The sequence below is a fragment of the Chiloscyllium plagiosum genome, chromosome 24 (assembly GCF_004010195.1).
Source record: "Chiloscyllium plagiosum isolate BGI_BamShark_2017 chromosome 24, ASM401019v2, whole genome shotgun sequence".
NCBI classification, from domain to species: domain Eukaryota; kingdom Metazoa; phylum Chordata; class Chondrichthyes; order Orectolobiformes; family Hemiscylliidae; genus Chiloscyllium; species Chiloscyllium plagiosum.
Genome location: NC_057733.1, coordinates 54,283,253 through 54,306,013, shown reverse-complemented (window position 1 = coordinate 54,306,013; position 22,761 = coordinate 54,283,253). Strand labels below are relative to the sequence as shown.

The 22,761-nt window shown below is 42.3% G+C and overlaps 1 protein-coding gene across 9 annotated transcripts in view; it reads right to left on the bottom strand.

The window, feature by feature from the left end:
* The window catches only part of spag9b (sperm associated antigen 9b), a 293,766-nt gene that overhangs the window by 103,448 nt on the left and 167,557 nt on the right, over positions 1–22,761 (bottom strand). For all 9 annotated transcript variants that reach the window (XM_043715172.1, XM_043715174.1, XM_043715173.1 and 6 more), the window contains one exon: positions 2,725–2,878. In XM_043715172.1, the coding sequence (XP_043571107.1) occupies positions 2,725–2,878 (154 nt within the window). The remainder of the gene's footprint in view (positions 1–2,724; positions 2,879–22,761) is intronic.

Sequence of the window (22,761 nt, the reverse complement as noted above, 5' to 3'; positions counted from 1 at the left end):
TTGTTCAATACATCGTGTCAGTTGTAATGACACTTTGAATTTTTACTACAAATTCTGCATTCTACGATCTGCCTAACTAGCCACCTGACAAAGAAGCAGCTTTCCAAAAGCTTATACTTACAAATAAATCTGTTGGACTATAACCTGGTGTTATGAGATTTTTAACTTTGCCCACCCCAGTCCAACACCAGCACCTCCACACCACTGATATCAATGATATAGGTAGAATGAGGGAGAAGGGCTTGTATCAGAGTTTAAGGATTTAGGCAATAGATTAAAAAAGCAGGATCTCAAAGGTTGTAATTTCTGCAGTATTTGCAGTGCTATGAGCGAGCAAGTAGAGAAAAACAAGAATATGGCCCAAGAATTGGTTTTAATTTTTTGAATCACTGGGACTTTTCTGAGGAAGGTGAGACTTCTGAAAGCAAGATTACACCAGAATGGAATCAATAACCTTGTGGGAGAGTTTGCTTATGCTGTTGCGAGGAGTTTAGTTTGGCAGGTCCATGGGATACAGTGCATTAAATCAATAGTGACACAGTATACCTGAGAAAAGGAACCTAGGCAGAGGGTGTTCAGACATAATAAGTCTCCAGGGAGTAAGGCAAGGCCAGATGGCTTCTACTTTAATGCTAGAAGTATTATAGATAAGACAGGGAGAAAGTAAGGACTGCAGATGCTGGAGATCAGAGTCAACAAGTGTGGTGCTGGAAAAGTGCAGCAGGTCAGGCAGCACGGAGAAACATGAGAATCTATATTACCGGCATAAGTTCTTCATCAAGGATGTGGGGGAGGAATAGGGGCTGAGAGATAAATGGGAGGGGATTGTTCTGGGGGTAAGGTAGCTAGGAAGGCAATAGGACGATGAAAGTGGGGCGTGATGGTGATAAGTCGGAGCGGAGGGTGGAGCAGATAGGTGAGGATGAAGACGGACAGGTAGGACAGTTCAAGTTGGTGGTGCCGTGTTGGATCTGGGATAAGGTGGGGGGAGGGGAGATCAGGAAATTGGTGAAATCGAAATTGATTCTGTGTGGTTGGAGTGTCCCAAGGCAGAAGGGTGACGTGTTCTTCCTCCAGGCATCAGGGGGCTAGAGTTTGACAGTGGAGGAAGCCCAGGACTTGCATGTCCTTGGCGGAATGAGAAGGGGAGGCGAACTAGTTGGCCACAGGGCTGTTACAGGTTGTTTAGTGCGTGTGTCCCAGAGATGTTCTCTGAAACTTTCCGCAAGTTGGTGCTCTCTTTCCCCGATGCAGTGGAGGTCACATCGAGAGCAACGGACACAGAAGATGAGATGTTTGGATGTGCAGGAAAATCTCTGTCAAATGTGGAAGGATCCTTTGGGGCCTTGGATGGAGGTGAGGGGAGAGGCGTGGGTGCAGGTTTTACACCACTTGCAATGGCAAAGGAAGGTGCCAGGAATGGAGGATTGGTGCCGAGGGAGGGTGGGGGTGGCACAGACCTAACGAGGGAGTAGCGGAGGGAATGGTCTCTGCGGAATGCTGAAAGGGATGGACAGGAAAATATCCTCTCTAGTGGTGGAGTCTGTAGGTGGCAGAAATGGCAGATGATGATGCTTTGTATCTGGACATTGGTGGGGTGGAAGGTGAGAACCAGTGGGGTTCTACCCTTGTTGCAACTGGAAGGGTGGGGTTCAAGAGGGAGAAGTGCAGGAAGTGGAGGCGATAAGACAGATAAGATAGATAAGACTGATGAGTTAAGGGCACTGACTGACATGTGGAATTGTGATGTTGTTGCCATCACAGGGAAATGGTTGAGGGATAGAAAGGACTAATCCCATCCCATTCTCCCAATTCCTTCGTCTCCGCCGCATCTGCTCCCAGGAGGACCAGTTCAAAATACGTACAACACAGATGGCCCCCTTCTCATCACAGGGAAATGGTTGAGGGATAGAAAGGACTGCAAACTCAATTTTCTTGGGTTCAGGAGCTTTAGGCAGGACAGGAATGGTATAAAAGAGAAGGTAGCGTCACAATATTAATGAAGGAATCAATTAAGCAGAGTAAACGTTTCGGGTCCAGTGACCCTTCCTCAGAACGATTTTGAAGAAGGATCGCTGGATCCGAAATGTTAAGCCTGCCTTCTTTTCACAGGGACGGTCAGATCTGCTGAGTTTTTCCAGCATCTTAAGAAAGCAACTTGGATAGCAAAGATGGGTTATGAAGAAACACCGGCAAAAAAGATTAGTGAGAATCCCAACCAACTCTATAAGCATATCATGAAGAAAAGAATAACCAGGGAAAAAGTAGTGCCCATTACAGACCAAGGGGGAAATTGGAGGATAGTGGTATTGTGTTAAATAAGCATTTCACATCTGACTTCACTTGAGGTACAGAATCTGGGAATAATGGGAGTGGGGGAGCCAAGAGATATCACCCCCCCCCCAACATTCCTGATGAAGAGCTTTTGCCCAAAATGTCGACTCTCCTGCTCCTTGGATGCTGCCAGACCGGCTGTACTTTTCCAGCACCACACTATTTGACCTTGAAGGTCATATGGTCTACTCCTGCTCATATTTCTTGTGTCCTGCAGCAGTCAAACTGGTGAAGTTGGTTCATCTAAACAACAGTTCAAATCACCAACATTCTTGCTCACAGGCTTTTCATTTCTTTCTTGAAAATGGTAGAAGGCGGAAAAGAATAATAATTTTTGAAATGTAATTTGCACTATGAAAGCTAGATCACTTGTATAAGTTTACACCTTACTTTTAAGCTGGTGTTGGATCTTGGTTGGCTAAGGTCATTGAACCTCCAGGTTTCTGTACCAGGTGTTTCTGTTCCTTCCCTTGCTGCATCTGGTGTAAGAAGAACATCTCCTCCAGGCAACTGAAAGAGACCCAAGGAACGAGGTGGTTCTCTCCTGTTCAGGAAGGAAGAAATATGGGTCAAGTTCAGCTATGTGTATTTGCTAAGCCAAGAAAAATAGTTAGGACATAGCTGAAGTTATTTTGAGATTAGCTGGAAGTTATTTTGGATCATGCACTAATCTTTACACCACACTTCAGCATTTGGAGGGCTTTCTTTTAAAGACATCAGTAAAAACAACAATGGCAAATTTTCTATTCTAATTCATCTGTGGTATTTTTGTTTTGCCATCTCATTGCATTCACTGGACAGTGGTATCTCATGAACTTGAACATATATATAAAAAATGAAGCTGCCCTGATAGTAAATGATGATATATGGACAGCAATGGGAAGGGATCTTATGTCAGATGATCACAAGTAGGATAATTTTATGAATGGAGATTATGATCATCAGAAAATGTTTTTGGGAGTAGTTTATAATTTTTCAACAGTAGTTAAACCATTGAACACAGCTGAAACAAGAAACTATCGGTGATTGTAACAAAAACAATGGAATTCAATCTTCATATCAACTGGACCAATTAAATTGCCAAAGGCAGTCCAGAAAATGAATGTGCTGAAATGTTTCATGGTTTACTGCAACAATATGTTGTGGAAGTAATTAGGGAATCGAGGTACTGTACAGTAAAAGATCCACTGGGGACAAAAGTCAGAATACATCAATTCTTCATTAAGTCTAAAAGTGATATACTCTAGTTTGAAAGAAGCATTTTAAAACTAACATAAATTACACTGAAACAAGGGTAGAGCTGGTCGAGGTTGACACAAAACAGACAAGTATGGCAAGACATGAAGCCAAAGGTGGGATTGTCAGTGGTGAAAATTGAACCCTCGAGGGAGGCAACCCATCCCCTATCAAGCTCTGAACAGGATAACCTGCCTAACTTCCCTCCATTCCTCAAACTTCTCTCGTTAGCCTCAGAATCTAAATTCTGGAAACTTACCTGCTCCATGTTAAACTACTGAATAGGGCAAGAGTGGATTGGAGGATGTGGAGTTTAACAGGCACCCTCATTCTGCACACACACTTTTGGGACACTATAAAATTCTCCCTATAGACTTACAAGATGTATTTGATTTGATTTTAATAATAAAAAGTGAAGTTTATTACATGAAAGAAATAAGAATAAAATAAACCAAAGCAAGTGGTCTCAAAATAACAGCTGGAAAGATTCCAAAGCACATGGCAAAACAAAGTCCCATCTATTCCCCACCATTATCACTTTATACTTAACCAAAATCCAGAGAAATTTTCCATTCCTATCACATCTGTAGGTTTGACTTAATTCCCAGTTTCGGTTCTGTACAGTACCAACAATGTGGAAAATTACTCAAATATAGATGTACAAAAAGCAGCACAAATTCAACCCAGCTGATTTTTGATCTGTCAATCTATTCTCTATCGTCTCAAAGAGATGAAAAGGATTATCAAAAGTGCTAACAAGCAGCATTTGCGAAGACATAACTGCTCAGTGATATTCAGTTTGGGTTTTGTCAGGTCATTAGGCTCCTAACCGCATTAAGCCTTGACCCAAAAATGGACAAAAAGAGGTGAATTTCAAAGATACAGTGAGAGTGACTGCTTTTGACATTGTCAAAAATTTGAAGGAGCCCTAAGAGAACTTGAGTCAATGGGTATCAAGGGGAAAACTACAGGTTTGATCATATCTAACACAAAGCAAGGTGCTTATGGTTGTTAGACAACAATCACCTCAGTCCCAGAACATCAAAGCAAGAGTTCCTCAGGTCTGACAGAAAAACTGCATAGACTCATTGCCATGTCACTAAATAAATTTAAAGTTAATTTAGTTTCAATTTAATTTAATTCACTTATAGTATATATCTTGGTTTGTCATTTTGTTAAGTATGTGCCCGTCAGGCAGGGAGGAAATGGTCATGTGAGGGAGCCGTGGTTTAATAAGGAATTGGAATCCCTTGTTAAATGGAAGAGGGCGGCCTATGTAAAGATGAGGCGTGAAGGTTCAATTGGGGCGATTGAGAGTTATAAGGTAGCCAGGAAGGACCTGAAGAGAGAGCTAAGAGCAGCAAGGAGGGGACATGAAAAGTCCTTAGTTGGTAGGATTAGGGAAAACCCCAAGGCTTTCTATAGGTATGTCAGGAATAAAAGAATGACGAGGGTAGGAATAGGTCCAGTCAAGGATAGTAGTGAGAAGTTGCGTGTGGAGGCTGAAGAGATCAGGGAGACACTGAATGAATACTTTTCGTCAGTATTCAATCAGGAACAGGACATGGTTGTCAATGTGAGTACTGAGTCACAATTAAGTAGAATGGATGGCTTTGAGGTATGTAGAGAAGAGGTGCTGGAAATACTGGAAGGGGTGAAAATAGATAAGTCCCCTGGGCCTGATGGCATTTATCCTAGGATTCTCTGGGAAGCAAGGGAGGAGATTGCAGAGCCATTGGCCTTGATTTTTATGTCCTCTTTGTCTACAGGAGTAGTCCCAGAAGACTGGAGGATAGCAAATGTGGTCCCCTTGTTCAAAAAGGGGAGTAGGGATAACCCTAGTAACTATAGGCCGGTGAGTCTCACTTCTGTTGTGGGCAAAGTCTTAGAGAGAATTGTAAGGGATAGGATTTATGCACATCTGGATAGGAATAATGTGATCAAGGATAGTCAGCATGGTTTTGTGAAGGGCAAGTCGTGCCTCACAAACCTTATTGAATTCTTTGAAAAGGTGACGAAGGAGGTTGATGAGGGGAAAGCGGTAGATGTGGTATATATGGATTTTAGTAAGGCGTTCGATAAGGTTCCCCATGGTAGGCTACTGCAGAAAATACGGAGATATGGCATTGAGGGTGAGTTGGAGGTTTGGATTAGGAATTGGCTAGATGGAAGAAGACAGAGGGTAGTAGTTGATGGCAAACTTTCTTCATGGAGTGCCGTCACTAGCGGTGTTCCGCAAGGATCTGTTTTGGGACCATTGCTGTTTGTCATTTTTATAAATGACCTGGAAGAGGGGTTAGAAGGTTGGGTGAGCAAGTTTGCGGATGATACGAAAGTCAGAGGAGTTGTTGACAGTGAGGAAGGATGTAGCAGGTTACAGCAGGATATAGAGAAGCTGCAGAGCTGGGCAGAAAGGTGGCAAATGGAATACAATGTAGCTAAGTGTGAGGTGATTCACTTTGGGAAGAATAACAAAAAGATGGGGTACTGGGCTAATGGTCGGATACTTGGTAGTGTGGATGAGCAGAGGGATCTTGGTGTCCATGTACGGTATAGGACAGATGTTAGGGGTAGGTTCTTTACTCAGCGAGTCGTGAGTTCATGGAATGCCCTGCCAGTAGCAGTGGTGGACTCTCCCTCATTATGGGCATTTAAGCGGGCATTGGATAGGCATATGGAGGATAGTGGGCTAGTGTAGGTTAGGTGGGCTTGGATCGGCGCAACATCGGGGGCCGAAGGGCCTGTACTGCGCTGTATTCTTCTATGTTCTATGTTAACATGTAAACCCCTCTGCTAATTTAAACTAGTAACACAGAAAAGATTCACCCCATGCTGTGGACAGTTAAATTTTGTGAAGCAAGGAAGGGTTATTTTCCCTGGAGCATTGGAGGCTGAGAGCTGACCTTATAGAGGTTTATAAAATCATGACAGGCATGGATAGGATAAATAGATAGTCTTTTCCCTGGGGTGGAGAAGTCCGGAACTAGAAGGCATAGATTTGGAGTGAGAGGGGAAAGATTAAAAAAAAAGACCTAAGGGGCAACTTTTTCCACACAGAGGGTGGTAAGTGTATGGAATGAGCTGCCAGAGGAAGTGGAGGAGGCTAGTACTCATTGCAACATTTAAAAGGCATCTGGATGGATATATGAATAGGAAGGGTTTGGAAGGACATGGGCCGTGTGCTGGCAGGTGAGACTAGATTGGGTTGGGATATCTGGTCGGCATGGACAAATTGGACCAAAGGGTCTGTTTTCATGCTGTACATCTCTATGACTCTTTCCCAGAAGTCACTATTTAAAGTAAAAATTAACAACTTTACGTCTAACAGAGAATATTAACTAACAACTATTTACACCACCTTTCTCTTAAACCGATCTTTTACCTCTCCCTCTACAATACTGGTCCAATAAAAAAAAATTCAATTAAGATTTACAAAAAAAAAATTGTTAGTTCAAAACTAGGCAGTTTTCTTCTCTGTATTCCTGTCTATTTTTCTTTTTAGGGATTCTGCTTCCCAGGTCTTTGATAGACAAAGGTACCTTTCAGATAGCAGATCTTTCTGCAAGCAGTCTTGTTGGTGCTGGCTGCTCTTTCCCGCTCTGGCTAACTATTCAAAATATCTGATATTTATACCCCAAAACATCAGATCATTTCATTTGTCAGATGTCATCCAAAATACTAAGATTCAAATTCGACTAGGACTTTTGTATCTGGGACATCATTTTAACGGATTGGCCGAATTTTGTATTTTGTCTTTGTATCTTGGCAATACAGCACTAGAGCTGAAAATGTGTTGCTGGAAAAGCGCAGCAGGTCAGGCAGCATCCAAGGAACAGGAGAATCGACATTTCAGGCATAAGCCCTTCTTCAGGATTCCTGAAGGGCTTATGCCCGAAACGTCGATTTTCCTGTTCCTTGGATACTGCCTGACCTGCTGCGCTTTTCCAGCAACACATTTTCAGCTTTGATCTCCAGCATCTGCAGTCCTCACTTTCTCAACACAGCACTAGATGTGTGTTTCAACCCAAATGTTACATTTTTAAATCTTCAGCACACTTTTAAGAAAGCTAACATTTCTGGCTTGCACAAAAGGTACAGTATACCCACAACTTCATAACAATTTGTACACAATATAAAGCATCAGTTGTATAGCAAATTGAACAAAACAGGGATTGGGTGGTTCCTGTAATGAAACTCATCCAATGGTCATCATGCTAAATTCAAGAAAAACAAAGGCCAAAACAATATTTTGTAACCATGTCAGAACACATTTCATATTTTGAGGCCCAAAGCAGAGTTTCACTAACAGTTGAGTATTGAGTTGTTTTTTGTTTTACATTTAGCATTAAAGAAAAGAGCCACACTAAACAATGAATAATGGACTCAGCCCACTGCTGACAATTCCAAATGAATCCAGCTCTCAACATAAATTACTTCAGTAACTTAGTTCGAAGACTAGGCATACTGGACTCGAAATGATAACTTTGTTTCTCTCCCCACAGGTGCTGCCTGACTTCAGTTTGTCCAGCATTCTGTGTTTGTTATAAATTACTTCTCCTCATGAATGTGACCAAATCTGTTTACCATTCCACTTTGCTTCTAGATATTTTCTCTTAACCCATTTGGAGATGTTATTACAGCCCATTCGGAACAGGTGGGATCTGAACCCAGGCCCCTGGCTCAGAGGTATAGACACTATCACCACACTCCAGAGCTCTTCTCATCATATTGCTTCTACAATATTTACACAAATGAATTTGCCCTCAATGTGTACAGAATATCATTACCAGCCCTTCAAGTCACAGATGAGAGAGAAAGTAAGCCATTTCATCCGAGAACATGAGAAATCACAGCATTGTGGTATCATTCGTGAAAGAAAAACACACATTAGCTCCACTGGCAGGATACTTTTCATTATCTCCTTCCACATTCTGACCAGTAGTTTTTCTTCAAATATGAAAATGAGTGAACATTAACAAGTTCCAACAAGGCTAATTAAGTTAACAAGGAGTAAATATTTTTCTGTCCTATTGCTGTGATCTATAATATTTTAAAACACTGAGGAACATGCATGTGCAGCAAGACTAATTTCAATGTTGGTAACTTTCTCATTATTTCATAGTCACACATTTCATTGGTCAAGGACACAGCTTAGTGAGGAGAATGAATGATGACAATGAAACTAATAGCTGCCTCTTCAAAATTAATGTTTTGTTCCAAATATTTCAGAGTTACCTATCTAAGCATTCTAAACAACACTACTGATAAGTACTGGTTAGAAAAAAATGGAAGCAGATAGTTGAAACTTAACAGCATCAAATTAAGACAAATGATGGAATATTTCTGAACAAGACCTATACTGTACTCAAAGTGTTATCACAGTTTCTCTCTCCACAGGTATTTCCAGACCTGCTGAGGTTCTTCAGCATTTTCTGGGTTTGTTTTGAAATATTTTCTGCAGGATTTTCATTTAATAACAGTATAGCTCTTCAATAATTCACTTTCCATTTTCAATTCCCAAGCCCATGTCCTGCTCTTGCTGCCACTGTGTTTATGTGGTGGGTCCAGTTGAGTTTCTGGTAAATGGTAAACCCCAGGATGATGATAATGGATAATTAGTAATGGTAACACCATTGAATGTTCATGGGCGGTGATTAGATTGTCTGTTATTGGTGATGGTCATAGCCTGGCATTTAGGGGCATGAATGTTACTTGCCACTTATCAGTCCAAGCCTGGATATTGTTCAGATCTTGATGCATTTCAACAGTAACTGCTTCAGTATTTGAGGAGCCATGAATGGTGCTGGAGATTTCACAATCATTGGCGAACATTCCCACTACTGACTTTATGATGGAGGGAAAGTCACCAATGAAGCAGCTGAAGATGGTTGAGGCTAGGACACTACCCTGAGGAACTCCTGCAGAGGTTTCCTGAGATGACTGATCTCTGGCAACCACGACCATCTTCCTATGTGCCAGGTATGACTCCAATCAGTGGAGAGATTCCAGTTTTGCTGGGGCTCCTTGATGCCACCCTCCGTCAGATGCAGCCTTGATGTCAAGATCTGTCACTCTTACCTGACCTCTGGAATTCAGCTCTTTTGTCCATTTGAAACAAAGCTGTAATGTAGTCAGAAGCAGAGTGGCCCTGAAGGAACACAAACTGGGCATCACTAAGCAGGTTATTTTTGAGCAGGAGCTGCTTGATAGTATTGTTGATGATACCTTACATCACTTTACTGATGATCAAGAATAGACTAATCGGGTGGCAATTGGCTGGTTGGATTTGTCCTGCTTTTTATGTACAGCACATAACCTGGGTAATTTTCAACAATGTCAGGTGGAAGCCAGTGTTGTAACTGGACTGCAAGAGCTTGGCCAGGGAAACTGCAAATTCTGGAGTACAAACTTTCATTACTATTGCCAGAATGTGGTCACGGACCATAGTCTTTGTAGTATCCAGTGCCTCCAACCACTTCTTGATATCATGTGGAGTGAATTGAATTGGTTGAAGACTGGTATCTGTAATGCAAGGCTCTATTATCATAGATGTTTTCTATCACAGAATTCCTACAATGCGGGAACAGGCCATTCAGCCGAACAAGTGCACACTGACTCTCTGAAGAGTAACCCACTCAGAACAATTCTCCTACTACTCTACATTTCCCCTGACTAATGCACCTAACCTACACATTCCTGGACATGATGAGCAACTTCACATGGCCAATCCACCAAACCTGCACATCTTTGGGCTGTGAGAGGAAACCTGAGAATCAGGAGGAAACCCACAGACACGGGGAGAACATGCAAACTCCACACATACAGTTGCCCAAGGGTAGAATTGAACCCAGGTCTTCGGTACTGTGAGGCAGCAGTGCTAACCGCCAAGTGACCATGCCATCCTGTTGTGTTGGGCTCTTCCATCATTGAGGATTGGGATACTTGTGGAGCTGCCTCCTCCAGTACATCGTTTAATTGACCACCACCATTCATGACCTGATGTGCAGGACTCAAACTCAGATCTGATCCGTTGGTTGTCTGATCACTTACTGCTTATGCTGGTTGGCATGCAAGTAGTCCTGTTTGGTAGCTTCTCTGGGTTGACAAATCATTTTTAGAACTGTCTGGTACTGCTCATAGCATTTCTTCCTGCACCCTCCATTGAATCAGGGTTAATGACTTGCCTTGATGTTAACGGTTGAGTGGGGGGATATGCTGAGCCATGAAATTACAGATTGTGCTGGAGTACAATTCTGCTGGTGCTGATGGCTCACAGTGCCTCATGGATGCCCAGCCTTGAGTTGCTAGATCTGTCTTAAGTCTGTCCCATTTAGCATAGTGATTCTGCCACACAACACAATGGAGCGTGTTCTCAATGTGAAGGCAGGACTTCATCTCCTCAAGGACAGTGCAGTGGTCACTCTTACAGATAGTGTCATGGACACATGCATCTGCAGCTGGCAGACTGGTAAGGATGAGTTCAAGTATGTTTATCCCTCTTGTCAGTTCTCTCACCACCTGCTGCAGACAAGAGTTTCGCAGCAATATCCTTTAGGACCTGACCAGCTTGATCAGCAGTACTGCGGCAGAGTCACTCTTGATAGCTGACATTGAAACCCCCTATATTTTGTGCCCTTGCCACCCTCAGTGCTTCCTCCAAATTCAACACGGAGGAGTACCAATTCATCAGCAGAGGGGAGACACTATGTGGTAATCAGCAGGTGGTGTCATTATACATGTTTAACGTAAAACCATGAGATTTCATGAGGTTCGGAGCCAATGTTGAGGACTCCCAAGGCAACTTTCTCTTACCTGTCTACCAATATATCCAGGGATGGTAATGGTGGTGTCTGGGAGATTGTCATACTCATGGAATCATACCTTACAGACAACGTCAGGCTGTTGCTTGACTGGTGCATGAACCAGATCTCCCAAGTTGAGCACTATTCGTAAGGAGGACTTTGTAGGGTTCACAGGGCTGTTTCTGCTGTTGTCTTTTTCAGTGCCTAGATCAATGCCAGGTGGTCCATCCAGTTTTGTTTCTTTGAGATTTTGTAGCAAATGATACAACCGAATGACTTGTTAGGCCCTTATTGATTTGAATACAGGACCCCAGAACATTAGCCAAATTTCTGGATTAATAGTATAATAATAATATCACTCGGTCATCATTTTAGAATTAGAGCTAGAATCCCTACAGTGTGGAAACATACCCTTCGGCCCAACAAGTCCACACCGACCATCCAAAGAATAACCCACTCAGACCCATTTCCCTATCCTGTAACTACTCCTGACTAATGCACCTAACCTATACATCCCTATGGGCAATTTAGCATGGCCAATTAACCTAACCTGCACATCTTTGGACCACGGGAGGAAACCAGAGCACCTGGAGGAAACCTATGCAGACATGGGGAGAATGTGCAAACTCCACAAAGACAGTCACCCGAGGCTGGAATTGAAGCTGGGTCTCTGGCGCTGAGAGGCAGCAGTGCTAACCACTGAGCCACCTTGCCGCCCCTCCCACTACCTGCTATCATCGCCCCATAAATAAATGAGACACAATACATTGTGTGTTCCATCACAGTTTTCCAAAACAAATCCTCAGTCTCAAAGCAACACCACAGATAGCTATCTATTTATACCTTCAGATTTTTTCAAAGCCCTGGCCACTGGCATCATACACGAATATGCAGTAGGCACAACTTAATCCACAGAACCTCGTCACCAGGCAACAATTTCTCAGGAGATCATGTGCATTGCAGTCCGAGCATTTTCTTTAAAAAAAAACCATGTCATTCGACCAATGCCACAGGAGATATACTAGCTTCATGAAAAATTTAAAATTCTGGCAATTTAATCATAGATAGAAGATACTGTTACTCATTGCAGTAATTTATTCAGGTCATCTCTTAGATTTTGATCCGGAAGTTTAAAATTTTACTTCATTCCTGGTTGACCCAGAGAAAATCAACTAGGAGAAAGTGAGGACTGCAGATGCTGGAGATCAGAGTCAAGAGTGTGGTGCTGGAAACGAGGCATTCGAGGAGCAGAAGAATCGACATTTCAGGCATAAGCCCTTCATCAGGACCCAAAGAAAAGTCTAGTTCAAAGTAATCATATCACAGATGTCTGATGTTAATCAAGTTAAATGTATAATCATACTAGTTTCCAGAATAAAAGATTGGAAGCTAGTTAAACTAATACTCCAGTCTCTCATTCCAACTATCTTGTATTCAAAACACCAGACAACTTTGCGTGACCTTATAATGTCTTTGCTGTTCCTCAAGTAAAGCACATACAGGCCTGATAATGAGAGACATACAAGCATCTCCTGGACATTTATGCAAAGCCACCAGCACCCTAGAAACATCATATATGAATAATCTACACAGCATCTTTGAGCTACAAATATTGAAATTTTGCTGATTATGGGCCAATGTAATGCAAATCTTTAAAATTATTAAAGGATGGGATCAAGTCGATAGGAAAGGCAGTTTTGTACAGTTGAGCAGTATGGAAGAAGAGGCCATAAATACAAACTTGCATGCGTGGAGGATAAATGCGAACATGAGTTAGTTAGGATAAGTGGCCTGTTTTGATATCATAACCTCAATGTTTGAAATAAACATCAAATATTAGAAATAGGAAGCAGACCAAACAGTATCTGCAAATGGCAAACATTTTGGTGGTGTACCCTTTTAACACCTCTGATAAAAGGTCCACACCGGATGCTATCTTTATTCTTCACATGTTGACTGACTGACTGTGTATTTCCACTACTTTGATATTTCTAAGTGAATATAACAGTAAAACAGTATAATCATATTGTTGCACTATACAGAAATAAAAGGAATAAAAAATCTACATGAAATGAGCATTGCCGAACAACGAAGAGCTGGAACAAGTGGAATGTACATTGCAATAAAATTGTGGAAGTACACTAATGTATGAAAAACAACATTCTTTTTCAGGTCCAATTGCTCTCCCAGTCTTTCTCTACGTGATATAGCACATCTCTTTTCCACCTCCATTCTTCAGTTCTGAATAAGTCATCTAAATATGAAAATGGTAACTGCTTCTATCTCCAGATGCTGCCAGATTTGCAGTGTTTCTCTAGCACTTTCTGCTTTTATTTCAGATTTCTAGCATCACAGCACTTTGTTTGTGTTTTAGGCTTTCATTTTGCTTATTTCAAAAGCTGTTCCATGAACTCCTGTGTTATTATTACAAGGGTCATTAAATTTCTATTGCTGTGAACAGCAAGTTTTAGGAAAAAGCTTTTTTTGGATTAGCAAGTGCATCTCTCTTGCATCTGATGGATGTTGTTTACCCTGCAGCATTGTTGAATCTTTTGTTTAATTACTGGCTTATCTCACTCACACAATAAATCTGGTCATGCCACTGTCTTTTTTGTGAACCAATTGTTTCCATGCTGTATGACTCTATGACATACTCTATACATTTTACGTGAAGAAATCACAGAATGGCTCTCACAGCGCAAAGCAGAAATGTATTCAAGATTTGTACATATATCTAAAGCAGCTGTTATGCTAGCACCATTTCAGCTTGGACTATAGGACTGTGAGCCAGCTCCTACTGTTCACGACATTAAATCTGATTGTTTTACTCCAGTAGTAGTCTCAGATGCACAAAAACTTCATTGCTTTCAAGTTAGGGGATCTCAATAATGTTATCAGAAAGTGCTAGGAACATTTGGATCAAGCAGCATTGGCCAAGAAGGTGTAGCTTGATGTTTCTCTGCACTGAGAATTGGAATCAGACAGTTATTACCTGGAGTTCATAATGACTTGTGATTAAAGAACTTAAAGGGGGCTTAACTGCTGAATAATTCAAAATTACACTTGATGTCCTTATTATAGTCTACATGGAACATGACAGCATAGTACAGCCCCTTCAGCCCTTGATATTGCAGTGTTCTACACTATTCCATTATTATCCATATGTTTAACCATTGACCATTTAAATGCCCTTAAAGTTGGTGAGTTTACTACTGGAAGAAAGTGAGGGCTGCAGGTGCTGCAGATCAGAGTCGACAGTGTAGTGCTGGAAAAGCACAGTGGTCAGGCAGCATCCGAGAAGCAGGAGAATCAATGTTTCGGTCATAAGCCCTTCATTAGGAAATCATCTGCCTGACCTGCTGTGCTTTTCCAGCACTACACACTCAAGTCTACTACTGTTGCAGGCAGGGTGTTCCACGGTCCTACTACTCTGTGTAAAGAAACTACCTCTGACATCTGTACTATATCACCCCTCAATTTGAAACTATGTCCTCTTATGCTAGTCATGACCTTCTGAGGAAAAAGACTCTCAATGTCCACCCTATCTAATCCTCTGATCATGTCTCTATTAAGTCACCACTCAACCGTCTGCTCACTAACGAAAATAACCTCAAGTTTCTCAGCCTTTCCTCATAAGACCGTCCCTCCATACCAGGCAACATCCTACTAAATCTCCTCTGCACCTTTTCCAATGCTTCCACAACCTTCCTATAATGCAGTGACCAGAACTATATGCAATATTCCAAGTGCTGCCGCATCAAAGTTTTGTACAGCTGCAGCATGACCTCACAGTTCTGAAACGCTATCCCTCTACCAATAAAAGCTAACACGCCATACACCTTAACAACCCCATCAACCTGGGTAGCAACTTTCAGGGATGTGCATGGACACTGATCTCTCTGCTTATCTACATGACCAAGAATCTTACCATTAGCCCAGTACTCTGTATTCCTGTTACTCCTTCCAAAGTGAATCACCTCATACTTTTCCATGTTAAACTCCATTTGCCACCTCTCAGCCCAGTTCTGCAGCTTATCTATGTCCCTTTGAAAGCTGCAACATCCTCTGGCACTATCCACAACTCCACTGACCTTAGTCTGGCACATTAAAAGGCTTTTGAAAGCTAATAAAATCATGCTTCATGATGTAGTTTCCAATAAAAACTGGAAGGGCATCAGACGTTGGAGAGCATTGGAAATTTTGGACAAATTCCAGCTACTTCTCTCCACCCTACTGTAATTGACTCCTTTCCTTAGGCCTCCGTTTCCCAAAGTAACTCAATGATGACACAAACAGAACCATAGGAAATATCTGACATTACCCAAAATACAGTCAACTTAAACAATTTCCCTTCCATGGCAGTAAAACTTTCACTTGGGAAGTCATGGAGAGAGAAGTCTCAACAGAGCCAGCTGTGGTCAGGCACAGTTACACATTAATGTTCTTCATCATAAAACTATGCTCTAAATTGTAATCTTTTCAAAAAAAATTTGTTTTGGTGACAAGTAAAATTTAATAATCGTACGTATAATTATTTTCACTGTAACATGAGTGCAACATGTAAACTGGTAACAATGTTCCTCTGTAATCTCAGCTCACAACAGATACACAAGGTTACTCAGTATTTCTAATATAAATCCAAAACAAGCAGCAATTTTCATAGCTGCAGTCAAGTCTTTCTTGTAATATTAGGAGGATTTGTTCACTCAAGCAATTGGTTAACAAACAACATATTACATGTCAGACATCTTGAGTGTTGTGACAGTTGCACTAATCCAGACTAACAGGGAGTATTTCATCAAACTACAGACCTTTGTCTTGTAGATGGTAGACTGGCAACAAGGAGCTAGGAGGTTACTCACTGCAAGAGCCCTCGACTCTGACTTGCTCTTGTAGCCACAGTACTTATATGACTCTCCTGTTCCCTAGATGCTGCCTGACCTGCTGCGCTTTTCCAGCAACACATTTCCATCTCTGATCTCCAGCATCTGCAGACCTCACTTTCTCCTCAAAGATTTCAACCTACTGCGAATCCTCTTACAAGGATGCCTTCCTTGAAGAAACTCTCTTTCTCCCTCTCAACTTTCCTCATTCCTGAAGAAGGGCTAATGCCCGAAACGTCGATTCTCCTGTTCCCTAGATGCTGCCTGACCTGCTGCGCTTTTCGAGCAACACATTTCCATCTCTGATCTCCAGCATCTGCAGACCTCACTTTCTACTTATATGACTAGTCCAGTTTAGTTTCTGGTCAATGAATAACCCTCCAAATGTAAGTAGTGGTGGATTCAGTGATAGTTAAGCCATTAAATGTCAAGGGTGATTTAGAATCTCTCTTGTTGGAGAGGGTTGTTGCCTGACAGTTGTGTGGCACAAATATCATTGTCATAGATTCATACAGCACAGAAACAGACCCTTTGGTCCAACTCATCCATGCCGACAAGATTCCCAAACTGAACTAGTCCCACACTCCTGCAGTTGGCCCATATCTTCTAAAAATTTCCTATTCATGTACTTGTCCAAATGTCTTTTACATGTTGTAACTACCATTTTCGTTTCTTGCCGCTTGTCAGTCTAAACCTGACTAGTGTCCAGGTCTTGCTGTATTCAGGCACTGACTGATTGTTCTATATAAGAGGAATCTTGAATGGTGCTGAACATCCTGCAATCACTGAACATCCCCGCTTCTGACCTTAAAATGGAGGAAAGGTAATTGATTAAGCAGCTGAAAGTGGGCCAATGACGCTGCTTTGAGGCACTCCTGGAGTGGTGTCCAGCAGCAGAGATGACTGATGTTCAACAACCAAAACCACCCCTTCCTTTGTGCTAAAGGAGACCCCCCCCCCCACCCCTCATACCTACTGACTCCAGTTTTCCGAAAGCTCCTTGACGCGATGTACAGTCAAAAGAAACCTTGATGTCAAGTGCAGTCACTCTTATCTCACCTCGAGTATTTACCTCTTCTGTCCATGCTTGAATCAAACTGTAATGATTTCAGGAGTTGAATGGCCTTGTGGAACCCAAACCAAGTATTAGTGAGTAGGTCATTGCTAAGCAAGGGCTGCTATTGCTGATGACACCTTCCATCACTTTACTGATGATCAAGTGTAGATTAACGGGATGGTAAATGGCTAGATTTAATTTGTCCTTCTCTGTTCAGGACATACTTGGGCAATCTTCCATATTGTTGTGTAGTTGCTCACTTTGCAACCATACTAGAACAGCTTGGCTAAGGGTTTGGCAAGTTCTGGAGCATATCATTTTGTATACCTTTGGCGCATCCAGAGCCTCCAGCCATTTTTTTGTTGTTTTATGGCCCAACACAATGCGTTTTTATTTATTCTTGGGGTGTCAGACCAACTGGGAAGGCCAGTATTTGCTGCTCCTCCAAAACTGCCCTGGAACCAGTACATTTCCTCCATGTACCATGTTTAAATAACCTTGAACACATTCGTGCTACGAGTACAATTGGAAGTTGTGTCAGAGGTAGACAGTGTGGTGAAGAAGACATTTAGCATGCTTGCCTTCGTTGCTCAGGCCACTGAGTACTGAATTTGGGATGTTATGTTACAGTTGTACAGGACGTTGGTGAGGCCACTTTTGGATACTCTGTACAGTTCTGGTTACCCTGCTACAGGGAGGATATCATAAATTTAGAATAGGTGCGGAAAAGGTTGACAAGATTTTACTGAGACTGGAGGGTTTAAGGAGAGGCTAGGACTCTTTTCACTGGAGTGTAGGAGGTTGAGGGGTAACCTTTTAGAGGTTTATAAGGTTATGAGGGGCATAGATCAGGTGACTATCAAAAGTTCTTTCCCCTAAGTTAGGGGAGTTAAAAAACTGGAGGGCATAATTTTAAGGTGAAAGGAGAAAGATTTAAATGGGACCTGTTAGGGATGCTCATGACTGAGTCGCACAAAATGGCAGACGGCTGCCCATGGTTAATGCAGCAGAACATGGCTGACAGTAGTTTGAGCACTTGGGAAAATATTTGCTTAATGTAGTCTTCATGAGTAGAATGTAGACCCAAGCTTCCGGAGATAGAAAGTGCAGCTGCAGTTGCTTACACATAGAACATAAATAAAAACATTTTGCACTAATTAGTTCTTTCTCTTGAATTATTTAATCAATCTGTTACAATATTAAGAGTAGGTTTTAGTTAGGATTCCATAGTAGTTATGGATCCACATATATACAAATAAAATCACTAAAAGCCTTAATGGAAAATATTCAAACCAGTCTCAGACAGGAAAAGCAATCCCTATATCATTACAGGGAGAAAAGAATCATACTTACAGGAATTAGCAGACAGTGGAATGTGAACTGAATGAACACATTAAGACACAACCTGTTTAGCTAAAGAATTCTAACATTAGATGCACCACATAAAACTTTGGTGGAACTGATCAAAAAACAATATTCTGTTGTATTTGCTGTAATGAGGAATTTAAAAGGTCCTGAAGTGACAGGCAAGTATCCAATTAATTGGCAGTTAACACGATGCAGCTGGCAAGTGTTACTTGAACATAAGATACTGTACCAGAGAGCCAATTACAAAGGGATAAGTCGGAGGCACTGATCAATAGTAATCGAGATGTGGAGATGCTGGAATTGGGCTGGGGTGGACAAGGCCAAATGTCAAACAACACCAGGTTATAGTCCAACAGGTTTATTTGAAATTGCAAGCTTTCAGAGCTCAGCTCCTTCCTCAGGTGCAGTATTATAGAGAGATATAAGACTCAGTATTTATAAAAAAAGTTATCAACTTTAAAACTAGTTACCCTTGTTGAATCCTTTAATCCGTTAGGAGGTAGGCTGCTGATTAAAATGTAAAATCCAGATTCCTTTCAAGTCATTGTCCCTCGATAATTAAAGGTCTTATCAATTTACAAGAGGTGACATCACAGGTTAGATAATGCACTTTAACTGTGAGGTCCTGCTTTGAATGTGTTTGAAGCCAAGGTCAGGTTTTTAAGTTCTTTTGACAGAAAGGAAGCTTGAATGAAATAATTTCCCTCAGTGAGAGAGCGAGCAATTTGCGAGTTTATGTGTCTGTGTGTGTGTGTGTCGCGCACACATTTGAGAGAGTGAACGTGTGTGAGTGTTCGTGCGTGGGAGAGGGTCTGTGTCAGTGTGTGTGAGTTTATAGTGTGGTGGGGTTACCTGTACCCTAACCCGAGATCACAGTTCAGGCTGCCCTCATTGGTATGAAATTTAGTTATCCGCCTCTGCTCTGCGATTTTGAGTTTTTGCATATTTCAAAGTCTGCCTCGGAGGCCACTCACCCAGAGATCGGAGGCTAAATGTCCTGGACCTTCAAAGTGCTAACCCAGTGGGAGGAACCCCCACCCCCTCCCCACCTTGTGTTGATCATTGTGTGGTGTCCATTCATCCACTGTCGTAGCATCTGCATGGTCTCGCAACGTACCATGCTTCAGGGCATCCTTGCCTGCATTGTACAAGATAGATGTCATTGGCCGAGTCACATGAGTACCTGCTATGTACGTGGTGTTCCCATGATGGCAGAATCCATGTCTTCAGAAGGTGCCATGGCAGGGTTGTGTGTGTTGTGATTGATATTGTCCTGAAGTCTGGGTAGTTTGCTACGAACAATGGCCTGTTTAAGGTTTTTGAAGGTGAGAAGTAGAGGTGTAGGGAAGATCTTGACAAGGTATTCACAGTCGTCAATGATGTGTTGAAGGCTGCGAAGAACATGGCATAGTCTCTCTTATCCAGGGAAGTACTGAATCATGAAGGGTACCCAATCAGTCTTCTGAGGTCATTACGGTTTTTCACTGTGGACTAAGTCAATTGGTAACCGATGAGCTAAGCATCTTATGAGTGCTTCCTTCAACATCTTTAGGTGTCTGTCGCATTTCCCTCATCCAAGTAGATTCTGAACATGCGGGCTTGTCGGTAGGGGACGGTTGCTTTAATATGTTTAGGGTGGAAGCTCCAGACATGAAGCATTGTGAGGCTATCTGCAAACTTGCTGTAGACTGTGGCACTGAGATGTCCATCTTGAATGGAGATGCAAGTATCCAAGAAGCAGACGGATTCAAAAGAGTAGTCCAAAGTAAGTCTGATGGTGGGGAGAAACTTGTTGATATCACAATGAAGTTGTTTTAGGATGAAGCAGATGAGTTGGTGGATGGCATTTGGAAATTGGCACTTGGTGTTCAGTACTGATGCCGTTGCAGCGATGCCACCATCATGAGGGATGCTGGTGTACAATGCCAAAATGTCCATTGTGACAAGCAGGATTTCTGGTTTGATTGGTCAGTTGGTGCCGAGTTTCTGTATGAAATCTGTGGTGCCATGACAGAAGCTGGGTGTTCTTTGTACAGTGGGTTTCAAGATGGCCTTGACATAGCCAGAGAGGTTCCACATAGGGTCCCATTATCTGATACGATAGGACATCCAGGTGTGTTGGCTTTGTGAATCTTTGGAAGGCAGTAGAAATCTACTATGCAAGTATACGGACTGAGTGTGTAGGATACTTTGAAGGGCTAGATCCAAAGTTCTGATCAGTCTATTTAGTTCACAAATGTGTTCTCTGGTCCGGCCGGTAGTTGTCGTTAGTGTCCTGATTGTTCAGTTGTCAGTACACTCCTTTGCAATAGTCTGCTCTATTCTGTGTGACAATGGCTTCTCCTTTGTCTGCTGGTTTGATGACAATGTTCCGATTGGTCTTGAGAGCCTAGATGGCCATACATGTACTTAAGTGATGTTTTGCACTCCCTTGTGAGTGTGGCCAATGAATCTGGCACCAATGCTTGAACATACATGTTGAATAATCAAGGGCAGGATGGCAGGGGTGACTCTAAGCTTGAAGTGTATAGGTTAAGACATTCTGAAACTTTTGGTGTGCCTTTTATCGATGTTGTGACTAGTGTAAATCGCAATAAAGGCTGCCTGAACATACTACCAGACTCAAACTCTCATTAAAAACTATAAAATTGAACAGGACCAGAGGGGCAATCTTTTCACAGAGGGTGGTTTATATGTGGAATGAACGGCCAGAGGAAGTGGTAAATTCAGGTACAGTTGGAACATTTAAAAGACATTTGGACAGGTGCATGAATAAGAACGGTTTAGAGGGACTTGGGCCAAAATGCATGCAAATGGGACTAGTTCAGTTTTGGAAATTTGCTAGGCATGGACGAGCTGGACCAAAGGGTCTGTTTCCATACTGTATGACTCTACAGGCAGAGAAGATAAATTCTAATCTCAATCTCTGAATTTTAGGAGCAGCTGTGAGATCAACATTAATCTCAATCCACTATTTGAGAATCCACAAACAATATTAGGATCATAGAATCCCTACAGTGTTGAAACAGGCCATTTGGCCCAATGAGTCCATACTGATCCTTTGAAGTGCATCCCACCCAGACATCCTCCTACTTTATTCCTGTAAACCTACATTTACCATGGCTAGGGCACACAGCCTCGACATCCCTGGGCACTACGGGGTAATTTAGTCTGGCCAATCCACATAACTTGCATATCTTTGGACTCCGAGAGCGCGCGCGCGCACACACACACACACACGGGGAGAACATGCAAACTCCACTCACCAGAGGGTGGAATCAAATCCGGGTCCCTGGTGCTGAGAGGCAGCAGTGCTAACCACTGAGCCAACGTGCTGCCTCTTCAATGTTGGGAATATAGGAACAGGAATAGGTCATTCCATTCCTCAGCCTGTTCTGCTAATCAACGAGATCATGACTGATTAGTGACTGAACCCACCTTTGGCTCATATTCCTGAATACCTTTGCTTAACAAACATCTCAGATTTAAAATTAACAACTGATGTGGAGCAGAGTTCCAAACACTACTTTGTGTTTAGAAGTGCTTCCGAACACCACTCCTGAGTGGTTTGGCCCTAATGTTTAGACTATAGTGCCTTAGTCTGGAATCCCCAACCAGTTGAAATAGTTTATCCTGATCCATCCTGCTGTGTAATACTGCTGTACAATTCGATGTTGCAAGAAGGTGGCAGAGTAGAACGCTCCAACTGGAGCTCTTCTGCTCTGCCCATTGTTGTTGTTCTTTTTCTTCTCTTTCTTCCTTTTAGTGCTTTCTTTTCTTGTCCTTTTTTTCCCTCTTCAACTCCCGGGCTGCAATGACTATTCCTAGCTTCTGGTGAGTGACGAATCCCACAGCAGCATGGTACAGCAGTCTACCAGTGTGGCTTTGGCATGACAGCCTCCTGGCCTGACGTAGTGGCCTCCTCCTGTAGGGGCCTCCTGGCACAGTATGGTGTGTCACCGGTGCAGCGTGGACTCAGGGCCGACTGTGGACTGTAAGCTCAGTGCCAGCGTGGTCTGTTGTATTGAACTTTATTTCTGTAACGCTGGACATCTTATTTCTCTATTGTCTAAGATCTTGT